Raw genomic sequence first — 19,033 nt, forward strand, 5'->3', positions numbered from 1 at the left:
TGTGTGGCCTCCAAACAGAAACAAGCTTGCACTGTTTTATTTCAGTTTTGCTTCATTTCTTCCCAAACAATCTCTCACTGCTAATCTACCAGGTCTTTTTTTTTTTCTCTTTTAGCAGAAAGGGAAAAAAATCAAAGACATTAACTCCTTAGGCACAATCATAAAAGTTGAACACTGTATGTATCATTTGGCATCAATTTGCAGAAATTTATTTTTTATTAGTTATTAATGGAGCATGACTGGAGAATAATATTTCTATAAATAATTCTCTAAAATATCATTGAAATGCCGTAATTTTAAAATTATGTAGCAATTCTAGTACTACTGTTTTAAAAAGCTATAACTAGCTATAACCTCAAGTAAATAACATATGCTAAAGTTATTTCTAAAACTAGGTTTAGTTTATAATACCAAATGAAAAAACGGAGAGAGAAATTTTAATTATGTCTTATTGTAAGGTACCTGTGAATCAAGAAAATGATATGGAAATCCTAACATTATAAAGGAAAGTACTGATATTTATAATAAATATGTAAAATCTTTAAATATTAGAACAGCGTCACTTTATTCAAATGAACAAGTCATCTCTTATTTAACTATATGCTCTGTTATTCATAAACTGAGGGAAAAAAGAGTGGGTAAATCATCTTACAAGGGAGAACATAATTTTTAATGGCAACTTGTGTGGCAAAAACTGTTTCTGAAAATTTTAACTAATGTATTAAAACTCTGCCTCTAAGACACATGGTAATCAGAACCAAGGAGTCTTAACTGTTGGCCAGAACCAGATATCCATTTATAGTCCCAAAGAAGGATACAGGGTTATCTCTCCACCTGTGAAATATAAAGAATTTTAAAATAAAATTTACCCATAATTTGTCCTAGAAAATAATGTGATTAAACTCACTTAAAATTTTTTCTGTATAGTAATGCATGCAAAATATTCATTGGGTTGATTATGAAAAGCAGATAATGTTAACTGTATATACTAATGTTTATAAAATCATTAGTATGCACTCAATTCTTTAACTTCAGTGGATGTCCCACTAATTCCCACTCCTCACTGCCTCCCCTAAAAAGAAAACCAGGGCAATTCTTTAACGAATGCAAGAATGTGTCTTTGGTAATATAGCGTAATATATTAGGACAGCAGAATATCTGGTGTCATTCCTGTGAGTCTACTGCTTTCCGGTTTATGAATTATCTCTGTTGTGTGAGAGGAACAAAGGTGACATATAATAAATAGGAAGGTAGTATAGCTCCCTGTGGGTTTTAGACAACTCTAAGATGAAATGGCTGAATTTCTATGAAATCTTAATGAGCAGCTACAATGTGAATGGCATTGCGCTAGGCACTCCTGACAAACCTCAATGCAGAAAGTTAATTGTCTACTATAAACTAGTAGTTAATATTATTTTTACTATTACAAAGAAATCATTGTGGCCAGTGGAATCTAAAGTGGAATTTTGCAGAGGTAGGTTTCTAATCAATGAGACCATTGCCTCTGGGGAACAGAGTGTGCTGACATGAAGTTTATCCAGAGCAAAAAGAGAAAAATAAAAGCATCAGAGATGATCCAGGGGCTTGGAGGGACCCTTGCCCCCGAGCAAAGGCCTCAAGAACTTTTAAGTCTGCTGTCCAGGAGGCACACTTTCTTGCTTTAGGCTTTCATTAATCTGTTACACAGATAAGATTGATGGATTGCACCCTGTTAGCAAAGTGTCGGGGGTGGAGGGGGTGCATGGAGGGAGGGGTGTAATTCAGGAGTACACAATGATAATTCAAAACAGTCTGCAAGGCTTAACAGCATAACCACTTGTCAAATTCTAACTCATCAGATCTCACCCTTCTGCAGACAGTTTATTAAGAGTAGAATGAATGTGGCTGTAAGTAGAGAGATGAATGGATATATGGAACCAAGACAAAGGACAGCTGAAGAAATGGCAGGTTAATTGTCAACGTAAATTTAAACACAGAAAAAACAAAGCTTGCGAGATTGTAAAATTCATATAATTTCTCCAGAAAGCAATCTTAAAAATGAAAATCACCAACTTATACTTATTAGGCAATGTAGGACACTACCTTCATGCTCTCCTGTTTCTTCCAGTCCAAAAGCCTATTGTTTTCCTAAACACAGTTTAATTACAAGAACTCCTATGCCTTTACTCTCCACATATCTCCATTATCTACAGCCCAGTATAGGTCAATGTAGTTGCCACACAAAGCCTGGCTCAATAGAGTCCAGGAGAGTTGACAATAGCCCATTGAAGTCCATATTGACAATTTACCAATCATTGTTAAATGATTAAACAATCATTTAAAAATGTGGTCAGTTTAATTTCAATAATGGAACCAATGACATGCATTTGGCCTAAAGTCTCGCAGATGTGGTGTCTGGTCTCAGTCACAGTAAATCTCTGATAATAGGTCAACCCTGGTGACAGGACTTTTCTTAGCCAAGAGGATGGATGGCACTTTCAATCAACCTTTGGGTTCTTACTTCATCACAAGTCTCATGAATCTGACAACTTTCACACATATACAGTGAATCCTCTATTAGTTAAGCTGGGTGACTACATTGCATGATCAACTCAGCATTCAAGTATTTATTGAGAGACTATTATGTGCTCAGAACTGAGCTAGCTGCTATAAATACCATACATATACTATGTCTACTATGTATATGTGTAATACATACATATAGTATGCTTTTATCATTACATATTTGATTTAATCCATATAACTCCTTAGGTTACACAACCAGATAATCTATGTAGTCACAAAATCAGAAAAAAAAACCTTCAGTAGTGATATTTATACATTAGCTTTTGTGTTTTATTCTATAGGAGGACAGCAGATTGCTATTTATACACATTTAAATTAATATAATATAGACAGAAGTTCATTTAAAATATAAATAATATCCTTAATTTAAAGTTTATTTTGTCGCATGTTTGGGATGAATAAAACCTTTGCTCTCACAAAGACCTGCTAGTATGTTTTTTACTACAATTAATATATCCCATATTTAAATATTTGAGAAATATTTCACTTTGTGCAAGTGTATCCATGGCCCTCAATGCCACCCTAGCCTAAAAAATATTAAACTCACTAAGTTCTGTGAAACAAGATACTGTAAAAGTATACTAAACAGATCCTTAGTGGCTTTAATCAAGCAAATAATCAGTATTAAACTATTGCCTATTAATAAAAACGTACATCTTTGTCTATCATTAACATTTTTCATTTATAGGTAGAATTGTTACATTTTATTAAATAAATTTAAAAATATTAAAGTATTATATTAAACTTTAAAAAGTTTTGGAAAGGAACAAAGAAAATGGAACAGAATATATACTGGCAAAAAGTATTTCAGAATGGAGTAGAGTTTGGGATATCTTAAATAATCTACATAATAAAACTGATCAAAATTCACAATTTATAACATACACAATTTATAACATTTATAACATACTTCAGAGATTTCTCCTTTAACTTCAATCACACATGATAAATGATTCTATTATTACTAAATGAATAAATTGTCATTTTCAAAATTCAGTTTGCATTGTATTGCTTCTTTTTAGCTATACCCTTAACCAATACTTAAATTTCCTTTATTTAATCAGTTGTCTAGATAATATTTCATAGACTCCTGAGCAATCAAACAGGGAAATTTCTGCTTAACAATACACATGAATATGATATAAAATGGTAAATACTGATTTCATATTTTCTAATTTGCCTAATGAATTGCTGGCTTGGCATGTAAGAGTTTTTATTTACATAAAAATGAAATCCCAGCTAGGTTCATTTTCTGATTTTTTTCTGATTCTCATGTGTAAGAGGAGAAAAATAAAAAGAAACAAAAAGCTGATCCAATTAAATAAGGGGATCTGAAAGTGGTACTTACTGGCATGACAATGTTGTAGTGGATGCAGAACCCTGGTTCAGAAGGAAAATATTCATCAGATACAAATCTTATCCTAATTTGATTTCCTTTAGAAATCTGTTTTCCTGGTACAGTACCAGAACCACACCAGCGCCCTAATATAGTTCCATCACTGGGTTCCTCAACTTCTACAAAATCATACCTGCAAAAAGACAAAGGGAAAGAGACATCATTTCATAATCTGTTATTCTGGCAATTACAAGTTTCATGTCTGTGGGTGCTATGACTCTACAGACCACAGCAGTGAGTTAATCCAAAATTTAACCGGGAACATATAATTAAGAATTCTAAAGAAGAGACACAACTGAAAATGAGGGCCCAGTTGAAGAAATATGAGTCTCTTTGGAGTCCTTAGTTTTTCTGTTTACGAATTCCAAATTCACTAAATAACTATCCTAAAACTTAAACATTTTGTAAGGAGCAACCCTATCTGACATTCAATTCATGAATTATTGAATATAATTTTCATTTGTACATGACAGTGTGATTCCACTCTTAACTCCTATTATTACTGCCCTTTATTTTCTGAGAGTAACTCTTTCATCCTGGCCAGGGGCCTTGGCTCTTTCCTCATCTGTGATGCAAGCTTTCCTAGAGTCACTTCATTGTATACTCATCTTTCGCACCTCACTTGGTACTGTTCTTCCTTTCTGTGACCTTCCTGGGTGTTCTCAGCTCACTGTCATCTTTCTCGTTTTGATAAACACATATTTCTAACTAACCATATATGTGTATAAGTGATCCATCTTCTTAGGCTGTTAATCCTTGAAGAAAGGAACCAGTTCTTACATATTTCTATTTTACATTTCACTATACACAGTATCTTAAACAGAGGAATAAATGATTGTTTTAAACACATGTCAACTTTTGGTTTGGAAGGTTTGGATCAGTGGTGCTCACTGAGACCATTATTGCCCCATGACAGACTGTTTCACAAATCTGTGGGAACATTTTAGGTTGTCTCAATAATTGGGGGTGAGAAGGGAGTGATTGAAATGTAGCAGGCAAGGTCCACGAATGCCCAACAATGGAAAGTTCTGAAAATGAGTATTTGCCCCATGTCCTCCATGCCTTTCAAATATTTCACTGGACATTTCGTGCAGGTGCAAATTCTACTACAGTTCATCTAAGTCTGGAACCTTACATCATCTCATGTATAAACGCATATATGTTTTGCACTGTTTTAGTTAAGATAAATTTTAAATAACGTCAACTATAGAGTAAATTGAGGGAATTTTCTGTGTTTTGTTTTAAACTTAACCAAGAGTTACTCACTTGGAAAAACATGTCACTAACAGGAATACTAGTTATACCATTTTCATCCCAACTAAAACAAATATATTCTTATTAGTCTATATTTATAGCTGTTACATTCGCAATGAGTCGACTTAAAAGATGCTAACATTTTCCCTTTATTTTTCTAGGGTAATTGCTACTGTTCATTTATATATTGAAACATATTATTTTAATATAAATTACTTTGCTATTTTAATAGATTTATATAACATGCAGACAATATATTTATTTTTAAAACAATTTCACATGTAAACAGATAATTGCTTCTATGAATTGCATTTCAGAATACTAAGCAGGGCATTGCAAAACTTTTGTTAAAAGGAAGTCTGACATGGTTGTAAACCACTGATAGATTTTTTTCAAAATTTTAAATTCAGTAGATACCAGACTACCAAAAATACTACATTTTATGTAACATTAAATATATGAAAGAAAAAGTTGCTGAAAAAAGACAAAGCGTATAATGAAGCAATTGTACTTATAAATCTGAAGTATCCAAAACTCTCTTAAGGCATGGAACTTAAACTACTTCAGCTTCATTTTCCTCACTGGTAAACTGGGAATAATGCTACCTAACTCAGAGACATTTGAAGAAAGGAAAAATGGGACAGCACATGTGCAGCACCTAAAACATTGTTTGCACAGAGTTGCCACTCAAGAAAGTTTGTCTCCCATCTCTGTCCTGCACCCCTCCAACCTCTGCACACCTACTTTTTAACATAACCTTGGAAGTTTAAAAGCAGTAAATAAGAAAACACAAAGACAAAGAGGAGATATGATTTTGCTATATCACATGAGAAGTCCAGGGTTACAAGTTACATATACATAAGCCAGCCAGTATAACCATTCCAGGAGTTTTAGTGTATGTCTGTGCGGGATGTGGAAGGGTTAGGCGGTGTATGTGTGTGGTTCGGGGATGGTGGGTATAGCAGACGTAAGTAGATATTTCAGATCTATCTGGCAGAAACGTTGATAATTATCACTTTTATCGAATGGTAATTTTTACATCAGGGTTGTCTACACATGAAACAAAGTTTCTATTCATAAGGATCTGTTTGTTCTGTGCTTGGGAGGTGAGCCTGTGTGATGCAGGTTACCACCACTCATTCGACAGGGATTTATGAAACACTGATTTGGCACAAACTGCTCTGCTAGATTCTCAGGATACAAACACATAACTAAAGCTTTTTTTGGGTTCTGGGTCCATAAAACACATTAGTAAGTGCTCTAATTAGAGTATGTAAGAAATACTGTGGAATAGTAGAAGAAAGAGAGTAATTTTATACAGTGAGATGAAGGTCAGCTTACAAAGGACTTGACACTTGGGCTTTCAGAGTATTGACTGACGAGGGGTGAAAGGGGTGGGGGATGAAAATGCATTCTAGCAAGAAGTACAATACATAAGATGTAAAGAAGAAAGAAAGCGTTAAGCATGGTCCATTGTGAACTGAGGGTGGGAAACAAAAATCAGATGGAGATCATGGTGGACAAATAGATGCAGGTGAGGTCTTGGTATTGCATGGTAATAAGACGTTGGATTATTTGGTAGGCCAATGTTGAAAACATGTAGGCACATTCCAATGGGCTCGATGTCTCTTTAAAAAATTTGTCAACGTTTTAAAAAATGGAATTTCATAGAAAACCTGGATGTTTGGCTTTTAAAAAATTGAAGATCTGGTAATAATAAATATCATTAGCTTTGGGTGACTCCACGAGGGCTCATCTCCAGAATTCGTGTCAGCTCCAGCAAAGGAGATATCTTTGTTTACTTTACTGTCTTATCCTGAGCACCTACACCCCAGGCACATAGTAAACGCTGTGTCAGTATTTGGTGAGTGAAGGAATGAATACTTGGCCTTCATAGCAACTGAGGCTGGGACTAAATGAAAAATGCTTCACATGAGGCATGTTCTTTCTAGTTTTTAAAAATCTCTATCTACTTTCTATGATTTAAAAAAAAAATCCAGATTATCTTCATTTACTTATATTTGCCCTTTGGCATCTGAGTTGGCCACCCTTGCACTTAAGAGGCAGAGCCGCTGAAGGCTTCATAGAGGGGAGTAACACAGACAGGTAATCACCACATGTTTGAGGAATTCGAGGAAACAGTAACACTTCAAGTGTGGGTCAATAGAAAAGATCCTTTAACAAAAGCATCCTGAGAAGGAGCAGTCAGGGAAATAAGAGGGAAGCCACTGTGAGGGAAGGTGCAGACGTTAAGGTAAGAGAGAAGAGAGAATTTCACCTGAAGCAGGAGTGGTCAATAATGCCAAGTGCCAAAGAAAGATCAAAGAGGTGAAAACTAAAAAGTATCATTGGATTTGGCCAGGATGAAGTCATTTCAATACACTGCTTCAGCAGAACACATTGTGTACAAAATTTTCTTGAGACCATTTTTCAAAATAACCATTGTAATCTTTCTAATAAAAAAAGCATCCTAAAGAGAAAAGAATATTCTCTTCAGGAAGTCTAAAATTAACAACTCAAATAGCTACTTTACTATATATTATTTTCTTTTTATTTCTGTTTAAAAATAAACTACCTCATGTTATATGATCTGTAACTTCTTTAAAAGTATTTTAAAAAGGGCTTTAATGACACAAAAATATCTAGATTAAAATGTTAACACTTTATTAAGAAACAAAAATATCTTAACTTTTGCCTTCTCTGATTTATGTTGATACAAAATCCACTGTCCTGTAAATAGGAGAAGGGTGATGAGCATATTATTACTTATTTCATGAAGATTTCCAACTGAATTTGATGCCATTTGGAAAATAATCCTTATGAAAATTTCTGGATTTGCAGCGAGACAGCTGGCAACTAATTCTTACATGCTCATGCAAGTCTAGTGCATATATTTAGGACAGTGCTTTGAAAAATCTATATAGTTTTGTTCTCCATAAAGTTTAAGTGAAGCAAACATCTAATAAGGTACTGTGTTCTTTGTCTATAAAACAGTAGAACTTAGCATATGCTACTAATTGTTTCATAGTAAATTAGACATTTCAAGATTTTCTCAGAACTTGTGTCATACAAAAATATATAATTCTAAAATTCATGCAATTATTCTACCACTAATTTTTATGGTCACACACAATAACTATTAAGATGTCTATGGAATTTAAAGTTATTAATGAAATAATTTTTTACACACACACACACACACACCCCGTTGCCACTTCATTCCATATTTCCTTTCAACTGGTTTGGGAATGCATAGTGAGGATAGAAAAAGAATATGCATTAAATCAAGTCGTCTGCTTTAACAACTTGATATTTTTCTTATTTTCTGACACAACACCATTTGCAGAATATGGGATTCATAGCAAAGGTTGGTTGGCTGATATATGCTAACATAGCCCAAACATCAAGAAGAGAATGAAGAGAGAAAACAATGATGAAAGACGTATCTGTGGGCCATAGCCAAATGAAAGGGGGATGATAAAACTAAGCAATATTGACACATAAAAGTGAAATCACAAAACATAGTCATCCTTAAATTCAGAAATCTACACATGCCCAGGTGACTGCTCTGGAGACATGGTAATCCTTATTATACACTCTCAGGTATTAATTTCCAATGTGCACAATTGGCCACGTCAGTATTTAAAGGATTTACTAAACCTATTTTATGAGCCAATCAAACATCACTTTCTCATGGCAACATGATACAGAGCATACAGGGCTAAGTGGTTTATAATGATCACTCCCTTTCTCTAACACACCCCTGGGGACCTGTGGAGGATTTATGTTCTTTTATGTTTAACAAACAAGTCTGGTGTTGTAGACAAAATTTTCGTTCTCATGTGGGAATTAGAAAACTGTGAGGCCATGAGGACGTCTTTCTTACTCCTGAGAATTTTAAGGAGTATACCAAAGAAATGAATTCATTAGTAAACATAATTGTCAGACACTCAGCTTCTTTCAGCAAAAATAAACCAAGCCTGCAAAACAGGCTGTTTCTAGTTCATGCTAACTAAAACCCTGTCAATTAAATCTACCCCATGAATTATCAAACCTGTCGGTAGTGTGAAAGAAACCCTGCCAACAAATGAATGTGAATTTTAAAAAGGCCCAGCCCTGCAAATGTCAACTGGAGTCTGAGCTTGTTGAGAAAGGTAATAAAATTAAGAAGATGACAAACATTCTACAGTGTGTATTGGCTTATACTTTAGTTTAGCAGAATGCAACTGGTACACAAAAATAGAAGTATTAGATTACCACTTCAACAGCAAATTGTTTATCTGTGCTTTAAATTATAATAAAAATAATTCAAAAAATAATAATAATTACATTTACTAAGTGATTCCTATGTGACAGACACTGTTTTTTCTTAGGTACTTTTTATATAGTAACTCATTTAATCCTCACAACAACCATAAAAATTAACACTTTTCCTCCATCCAGTCTATTAGTTACAAAATATAGAAAAGCTAAGTAACTTGGCCAAGGTCACACCAGCAACTAACTGCAAAGCGAAGGCTTCATTTTCAGGAGTCAAACCTTAGAGCCCATGCTCTTAAGTGCTAAGCCATATTGCTTATTATATTTAAAATATGCCTATATAATTATATCTGCTTTATTTTAAGGCCTAACTGCACAGAATTTCTGTATCTCTATTCAGATTGGCCAAAAGGTCTTTTTCAGCAACTGGAGAAATATTAGGGCCATACAGATAAAACTGAATAGTCAATGTGGTAATTTAGGCCTATAAATTTTATAGAGATTTATTTTAATTAATTTGGTAATATTTATTAACAGCCACTCTAAATTCTTCATGAAGAGTTTTAACCCTACTTGGAAATGTGTAAGTAAAACCAATAGGCATGCTTCACAGGACTCACAACACATGAATGGGTAATTCTCATGAAACCATGAAGAGTTCTACTTGTGAGAAATGCTTACAAATGTTATGTGGTGAGAAACTACTCATTTAAAATCATGTTATTACTAAAAAAAACTACAAATATATAAACCATGAGGTCAACTTACAAAGCTAGAAAAATTAAGCAAATCAAAACAAAATATCAGGTGAAAATTAATAAAGACAAAAGCTGTAAGAGATATAATCAAAATTAAAGTTAAAATTCAGAATTAAAACAAAAAGCTGATTCTCAACAAGGGGTTAGAGAGAGAATAAATCGAGAATTTACAAAATTAGCAATGAGGAAGAAGATATAATGACAGGTAAGAATATATTTTAAAAGTATAAGTATATTTTATGTAACTTTATGCTAATTAAACCTGAAAAATTAGATAAACTGGATGACTAAGAAAATGCAAAGTATCAATATTTACTGGAAAAGTAGAAAAAGTTAAGATACTAATAACTCTAGAAGAAATGAAAAGGACTGTCAAGGATTACTTGGGAGGTCAGGAGAGCAAGACTAGCTTGGGCAACATGGAAAGACCCTGTCTCCCTCTCTCTTTTAAGAAAAAAGATGCAGTAACATGGAGTTTCATAGGAGAGTTCTATTTAACTCTAAAAGAACATATCATTCCAATTTTATATAAACAATTTTTAATTTGACCAGTGCAGCTATCCTCCCCATTAAATTTTAAAATGCTAGGCTAGGGCTGGGCGTGGTGGCTCATGCCTGTAATCCCAGCACTTTGGGAGGCCGAGGTGGGCAGATCACCTGAGGTCAGGAGTTCAAGACCAGCCTGGCCTACATGGTGAAACCCCATCTCTACTAAAAGTACAAATATTAGCCTGGCGTGGTGGCGGATGCCTGTAATCCCAGCTACTCAGGAGGCTGAGGCAGGAGAATTGCTTGAACCCAGGAGGTGGAGGCTGCAGTGAGCCAAGATCACGCCACCGCACTTCAGCCTGGGAGACAAGAGCAATACTCCGTCTTAAAAAAAAAAAAAATTCTAGGCTAAATCTTGTATCAAAGTTCTTTGAAATGGCAATACTAGATACTAAAAATTAAGACTAATTTCACTCTTAATAGAATAAAATGCAAAAATTCCCAAGTAAATTGTAATCAAATATAATTTGATTAAAAGATATACAGTCATAATGCATTTTCTTGCTCTTCACAGATACCGCGTTTTTTACAATTGAAAATTTATGGCAACCCTGTGTGAAAAACAAGTCTATTGGCACCATTTTTTTCTGACAGCATGTGCTCACTTTGTGTTCCTGGGTCACATTTTGTGTTAACTCAGCAATGGAGCCGTTTTGCCTTCATATCATTTAGTGTCCTCACTGGAGTAGTGCTCATCACTTCCTTCAACTACTTTTCTTTTGCAGTCACAACTTGTCTAACTGGTGCAACATGCCTTCTTCACTAAGCGTCATTCTTTCTAGCTTTTTTTTTTTTTTTTTTGAGACGGAGTCTCACTCTGTCGCCCAGGCGGAGTGCAGTGGCGCGATCTTGGCTCACTCCAAGCTCCGCCTCCTGGGTTCACACCATTCTCCTGCCTCAGCCTCCCGAGTAGCTGGGACTACCAGGCTAATTTTTTGTATTTTTAGTAGAGACGGGGTTTCACTGTGTTAGCCAGGATGGTCTCGATCTCCTGACCTCGTGATCCGCCCGCCTGGGCCTCCCAAAGTGCTGGGATTACAGGCTTGAGCCACCGCGCCTGGCCCACTCTTTCTAGCTTTTGATTTAAAGTGAGAGACAGTGACTCTTTCACTTGAACTCTTAGAGGCCATTTTAGTGTTAATTGGCCTTATTCCAATATTCTTGTATCTCAGGGAATAAGGAGGCTCAAGGAGAGGGAGAGGACCTTGCCACATAATAATGAAAAAGTTTGAAATAATTGCTCAAATTACCAAAATGTGCCACAGCATTCCTAAGCCAAAGCCTAGTCCAGAGCAAGGTCCTAACTCTCTTTAATTCTATGAAGGTTAAGAAGGGTAAGGAAGCTACAGAAGAAAAGTTGGAAGCTAACAGAGGTTGCTTCATGAGGTTGAATGAAGGAAGACATTTTCATAACATAAAAGTGCAAAGTGAAGCAGCAAGTACTGATGGAGAAGCTGCAGCAGGTTATCCAGAAGATCAACTAAGATAATTGATAAAGGTGGATATGCTAAAAAAAAACCAGATTTTCAGTGTAGATCAAACAGACTTCTATTGGAAGAAGATGACATCTAGTAATTTGATAGCTAGAGAAGAAAAGTCAATGCCTGGCTTCAAAGTTTCAAAGGACAGGCTGACTCCCTTGTTAGGGGCTAATGCATCTGGTGACTTTACGTTGAAGCTAATGCTCATTTACCATTCCAAAAATGCTAGGGCTCTTAAGAATTATGCTAAGTCTACTCTGCCTATGCTGTATCAATGGAACAACAAAGCCTGGATGATGGCACATTTGTTTACAGCATGGTTTACTAAATATTTTAAACGTACTACTGCTCAGAAAAAAAGATTCTTTCAAAATATTACTGCTCATTGACAATCCACCTGGTCACCCAAGAGCTCTGATGGAGATGTACGTATAAGGAGATTTACATACAAGGAGATTTATGTTTTCATGCCTGCTAACTCAATATCTATTCTGCAGTCCATGGGCCAAGGAGTAATTCTGAGTTTTAAGTCTCATTATGTAAGAAACATATTTCACAAGGTAATAGCTGCCATGGATAGTAATTCCTCTGGTGAATCTGGGCAGAGTAAATTGAAAATCTTCTGGAAAGGATTCACCATTCCTGATGCCATTAACAATATTCATGATTCATGGGAGGACGTCAACATATCAACATTAACAGGAGTTTGGAGGAAACTGGTTCCAATCTTCACGGATAAATCTGACAGGTTCAAGACTTTGGTGGAGGAAGTAACTGCACAGGTGGTGGAAATAGCAAGAGAACTAGAATTGGAAGTGGAACCTGAACAGGTAACTGCATTGCTGCAATTTCATGATAAACATTGAATGAATGAGGAGTTGCTTCTTATGGATGGGCAAACAAAATGGTTTCTCAAGGTTGAAATTTTTCCTGGTGAAGATGCCATGAACATTGTTGAAATGACAACAAGGGATTTATAATATTCCATAAACTTAGTTGATAGAGCAGCAGCAGGGTCTGAGAGAACTGACCTACAATTGCAAAAGAAGTTCTACTGTGGGTAAAAGGCTAGCAAATAGCACTTAATGCTACAGAGAAATATTTCATGGAAGTAAGAATCAATCAACATGTCAAAGTTCATTGCTGTCTTATTTTAATAAACTGCCACAGCCACTCAGACCTTCAATAAGCACCACCATGATCAGTCAGCAGCCACCACATTGAGGCAGGATGTGAGCAAAAAGATGACAACTCAAATTTCTGATATAATGTTACTGCATACTTAATAGACTACAGTATTGTGTAAACTTCAGTTTTATAAGTACTGAGAAACCAAAATATTCAGGTGATTGTATTGTGATATTTGCTTTATTGCAGTGATCTGGTACCTAACCAACAGTATCTCCAAGGTACGCTTGTAATACTTTATGACTGAGTATGGCTTTAGTTCATGAATATGAAGATGAACTAAGAATGACCCCTTCAGAATAGTAAGAGGAGAAAGAAATATATGATCATACTCATAAACACTGAAACAATAAAATCAACAACTTAGATAAAAACTGGGTAAACTGTGAATAGCATAAAATTTCAAATCAAGGTAAAACATTATTCAACAGAAACTAGAGGCATTATATTGGATCAAATTAAAGGTAATTCTCATTAAAGTTAGAATAAGGATAGGGCTGGCCATTCTCACCATTAGTTTCCAATATTTTGGAAAAAGGCTCTAGCTGTTTTAGTAACAGAATAAGATAAAAAGTTGTAATAGATACAGAAGAGACAAACGATCCTTAGTTAATAATAGATTCCCATGAGAACAGATTGTGGTTGGGTAAGCACAGAGACTAGAAGAGCCTGGCAATAATTCAGGAGTGGGACAAGATGGCTTGGAGTATATATAGTATGAAAGTTGAGACATCCCAAGAAATGTTGCCTGCTGTGTGTGTGTGTGTGTGTGTGTGTGTGTGTGTGTGAATGTGTGTGAGAGAGTGTGAGTATACAATTTTTTTTGAAACAGTCTCACTCTGTCATACAGGCTGGAGCACAGTGGTGCAATTACAGCCCACTGCAGCTTTGATCTCCTGGGCTTAAGCAATTCTTCCCACCTCAGCCTCCCAAGCAGCTGGGACTACAGGTGCGAGGCATCACACCTGAATTTTTTTTCTTTTTTTTTAAACTTTTGGTAGAGATAAGGGTCTCACTATATTGCCCAGGCTGGTTTCAAACTCCTGGGCTCAAGTGATACTCCCACCTCGGCCGCCCAACATGCTGGGGTTACAGATGTGAACCACCACTCTCTATGTATATTTATTTTATTTTATCTTTTCGAGACAGGGTCTTGCTCTGTCGCCCAGGCTGGAGTGCAGTGGCATGATCTTGGCTCATTGCAATCTCTGCCTCCTGGCTTCAAGTGATTCCGGTTCCTCAGCCTCTGGCGTAGCCGGGATTACAGGTGTGCACCACCATGGCCTGGCTAATTTTTTGTATTTTTAGTAGAGACGGGGTTTCTCTATGTTGGCCAGGCTGGTCTTGAGCTGCCGGCCTCAACTGATCCCCCTGCCTTGGCTCCCAAAGCGCTGGGATTATAGGCTTGAGCCACCGTGCCTGGCTGCCAATGTGGATATACTTTTAAGGTAGATTTGACAGAACTTAGTGTGGGGTATGAGAGAATGACGGGGTCAAGAATGATTCCAAAACTGCTGGCTTTTATAATCTATCTGGAACTAATAAGGGAATTCAGTAAAGGGACTGAATTTAGGACCAATATACAAATATCAAAAATTTTTCTTTAAGACAGAGAAAAACAAAACCTGAATATCAGGGATAAAAATGTCTTTCACAGTGAAATTTAAAAAGTGGCCTGTAATCCCAGCAGTTTGGGAGGCCAAGGTGGGTAGACCACGAGTTCAGGAGATCGAGACCATCCTGGCTAACACGGTGAAACCCCATCTCTACTAAAATTACAAAAAATTAGCCGGGCGTGGTGGCGGGCGCCTGTAGTCCCAGCTACTTGGGAGGCTGAGGCAGGAGAATGGCGTGAACCCGGGAGGCGGAGCTTGCAGTGAGCCGAGATTGCGCCACTGCACTCCAGCCTGGGCGACAGAGTGAAACTCCGTCTCAAAAAAAAAAAAAAAAAGTGCATAGTAATAAATTTAACCAATAAAGTGTGAATACTGTATGAGGAAGCACATACAATATTACTGAATGACAAAAAGGCATGAATTTATTTTTATCAAAATCACAATAAGGCTTGTAAAATATTCATATACAATAATAAACATAAAAATCAACATGTAATGCATACTATGAACCAGAAACTTCATAAATATCAACTCATCCAGTCTTCAAACACAGCCCCATCTGGTTACTGTTATTATACCCACCTTAGACATACACAGAGATTATGTAACAAGGGAAAACTCATATAGGTAAGAGTAATAGACCTGGAGCAGAAACCTTACTCTAAGCTTCGGAGCTCATATTCTCTTTTATTTATTTATTTATTTTTTGAGATGGAGTTTTGCTCCTGTTACCCAGGCTGGAGTGCCATAGTGCGATCTCGGCTCACTGCAACCTTGCAACCTTCGCCTCCCAGGTTCAAGCGATTCTCCTGCCTCAGCCTCCCGAGTAGCTGGGATTACAGGCATAGAGATGGGGTTTCTCCGTGTTGGTCAGGCTGGTCTCAAACTCCTGACCTCAGGTGATCTGCCCATCTCAGCCTCCCAAAGTGCTGAGGTTACAGGCGTGAGCCACAGCATCCAGCCCAGAGCTCATATTCTTAACCATTACATGATACTTCTCTAGCTAAACAGGACAGAACAAAGAATCATCCAGTTTAAAATGTCACTACTGGCCAGGGACAGGGTGGCTCACGCCTGTAATCCTAGCACTTTGGGAGACGGAGCTGAGCACATCACCTGTGGTCAGGAGTTCAAGACCCATCTGGACAACATAGCAAGACTCTGTCTCTGAGTTTAAAAATAAAAATAAAATAAAATGTGACTATTCATTATCACTTGTGAAAATTCTAATTTAAACTATCCAGACCCTTATCTGTAAAATGGGGAAAATATTTACTAACTCACAAGACTGTTGCGAAGATTAAACAGACGGAGAATGTATATAAAGTGTTTAGCATAGTGCCTAGCAATAAGTTACTCAGTAAGTGATAGTTTTGTTTTGTTCTCTTCTTATTATTGCTATTATTGCAACAATACATGCAACCTATGAAAGACTTCACCTCTGTGGCAAAGCAGATCACAAAGCTCCTCATGCAAAGATCACTACTTTAAAAAAATAATTTTAATTGAAAAATACAATAGTGTGAGTTTATGGGGTACAATGTCATGTTGTGAGCATTGCTGGTGGGAATGTAAACTAGTACAGCCATTGTGGAAAATACTGTGAAGGTTCCTCAAAAAGAGAAAAATAGAAATACCATATGACCCAGCAATATCACTACTCAGTATATATCCACTGCAATCAATATGTCAAAGAGATATCTGCACTTCCTTGTTCATTTCAGCAGTATTCACAGTAACTATGATATTAAAGCAACTTAAGTGTCCATCAACGAATAAATGGATAAGGAAAGTGTAGTATATATAAACATTGGAATACTATACAGCCTTCAGAAAGAAGAAAATGTTTCATTCATGACAACATGAACGGAACAGGTATAATGCAAGGTGCAATAAGCCAGCCACAGAAAGACAAGTACTAAATGATCTCATTTATATGTGGAATCTAAAAAAGTTGCTCTCATAGAAACAGAGATTAGAAAGGTGGTTACCAGAGCCTAGAGGGAGCTGGAATGGATGAGGAAAGAGAAGATGTTGATCAAAGGGTACAAAGTTTTCGTTAGACTGTAGGAATAAGTTTTAGTAACCTATTGCACTACACTGTGAGCAAAGACCACTAATTTCAACTAAAGAGGCTCCAAAACTAGGCTTTTTGCCCTTCTTATCTGTGGGAGTAACTGTCCTGAATTTAACCCGTCTAGAACAATGTAAGCATACATATATATATATACACACACACACACACACATATACACACACATACATAGACACACATATATATACACACACACATATATATACACGTTTACCATAATTAACACTCCCTTCACTGTAGTAGAAGACAGATTCATCAACAACTAGCAAAAATATTGAGTACTTAATTTTTGTTTCTGCATTTTGTAACCCACAGGATTAAATGCATTCAGGTATAAAAAGTGCTCACCTACTTGGCTCAGCATTTCTTTCCTATGACTGATCAGTTCCTGAAATAAGTGATTACCTATCTTCAGTCAGCTACCACCTATGTGTAGATAAGCACTTTTACGGAAACATCACCTCATACCATTGTACTATTACTGAAATAATGCCAAGATTTAGGCATCTAATACATCTAATGTTAACTGAGAGATGGCTTCCATGACAAAGGACACTATTCATAGTCCTCTCTCTTCTAAGGACCACTTTCTGTACTCTCCATGAGAGACTTTCTTGTAATTAGTTTTATAAAAACCTCATTAATATTTAGGCCTGCTGGGTGTGATGCCCTGTGGTATGTGGCTGTCTGTAGAGCATATATAGAGTGAGTCACTATTAAATCAGTCATAATTAAGTAACAGTTCATAGACATAATGCCTTAATACATGTGCCAACAACTAAATCACTGCATTATTAAAGAAATTTGAGAAACTAAATTTAAGAAATAAAATTAACATATCTAGATTTAAGTAAAATTTTTACCTCATGGATTATCATTTTGCCATTTCCCCTTCTACTTTGAACACAGTCAAGGTAGGCAGATGCAGGAAAAGGGTAGGCCCTCCTCAAATGTATTCCAACTACTGAGTTTAGGGTATCTAGGAATATAGAGATGGGAATGTCCACATCAAGGCATACTTAAAGGGCATAAAAATTTAAGGCCAGGCGTGGTGACTCACGTCTGTAATCCCAGTACTTTGGGAAGCCAAGGTGGGCAGACTGCTTAAGCTCAGAAGTTCAAGAATAGCCTGGGAAAGATGGTGAAACCCCGTTTCTACCAAAAAAAAAAAAAAAAAATTCCAGGCTGGTGATGCCTGCCTGTAGTACCAGCTACTGGGGAGGCTGAGGTGGGAGGATCACTTGAGAATGGGAGTTCAAGGCTGCAGTGAGCCATGATCTCACCACCACACTATAGACTTTCTGACAGAGCAACACCCTGTCTCCAAATAATAAGAAGAAGAAGAAGAAGAAAAGAAAGAAGTGCTATAAATATATTCTCTCACCTACCCAATGGCAAGAGTGTTCCAGGTATAAGAAACTTGTAGTTTACTCTCTGTCGGAAGGGACCCTATAGGCTGCTCCTTCTTTGATACACTGTTTTCCTCTCAACTAAATTATGTTCTTTGTATAGCTGAACAGTGTTGCCTAAACATATCTATAAAAAGTCAGGACCATGTTAGTATGATTATGCAATTTTCTTTTTTTTTTTCTTGAAGACAGTCTCACTCTGTCACTAGATTAGAGTGCAGTAGCACAATCATAGTTCATTGCAACCTTTAACTCCTAGCCCCAAGGGATCCTCCTGCCTCAGCCTCCCAAGTAGCTGGGAATACAGGTACACACTACCAGGCCAAGTTAATTTTTCAAATTTTTTTAGAGAAGGGGTCTTTATTGCCTAGGCTGCTGCTCAAACCCTGGGCTCAAGCAATCCTCCCACATTGGCCTCCCAAAGGGCTGGGATTACAGTCATGAGCCACCATATCCAGCTTT

The 19,033-nt window shown here is 36.5% G+C and overlaps 1 protein-coding gene across 3 annotated transcripts in view; it reads right to left on the bottom strand.

Annotated features, from left to right (window-relative positions):
- The window catches only part of PDGFC (platelet derived growth factor C), a 210,535-nt gene that overhangs the window by 45,256 nt on the left and 146,246 nt on the right, over positions 1-19,033 (bottom strand). For all 3 annotated transcript variants that reach the window (XM_063809961.1, XM_054683457.2, XM_063809962.1), the window contains one exon: positions 3,914-4,094. In XM_063809961.1, the coding sequence (XP_063666031.1) occupies positions 3,914-4,094 (181 nt within the window). The remainder of the gene's footprint in view (positions 1-3,913; positions 4,095-19,033) is intronic.

The sequence above is a fragment of the Pan troglodytes genome, chromosome 3, assembly GCF_028858775.2.
Source record: "Pan troglodytes isolate AG18354 chromosome 3, NHGRI_mPanTro3-v2.0_pri, whole genome shotgun sequence".
NCBI lineage: Eukaryota > Metazoa > Chordata > Mammalia > Primates > Hominidae > Pan > Pan troglodytes.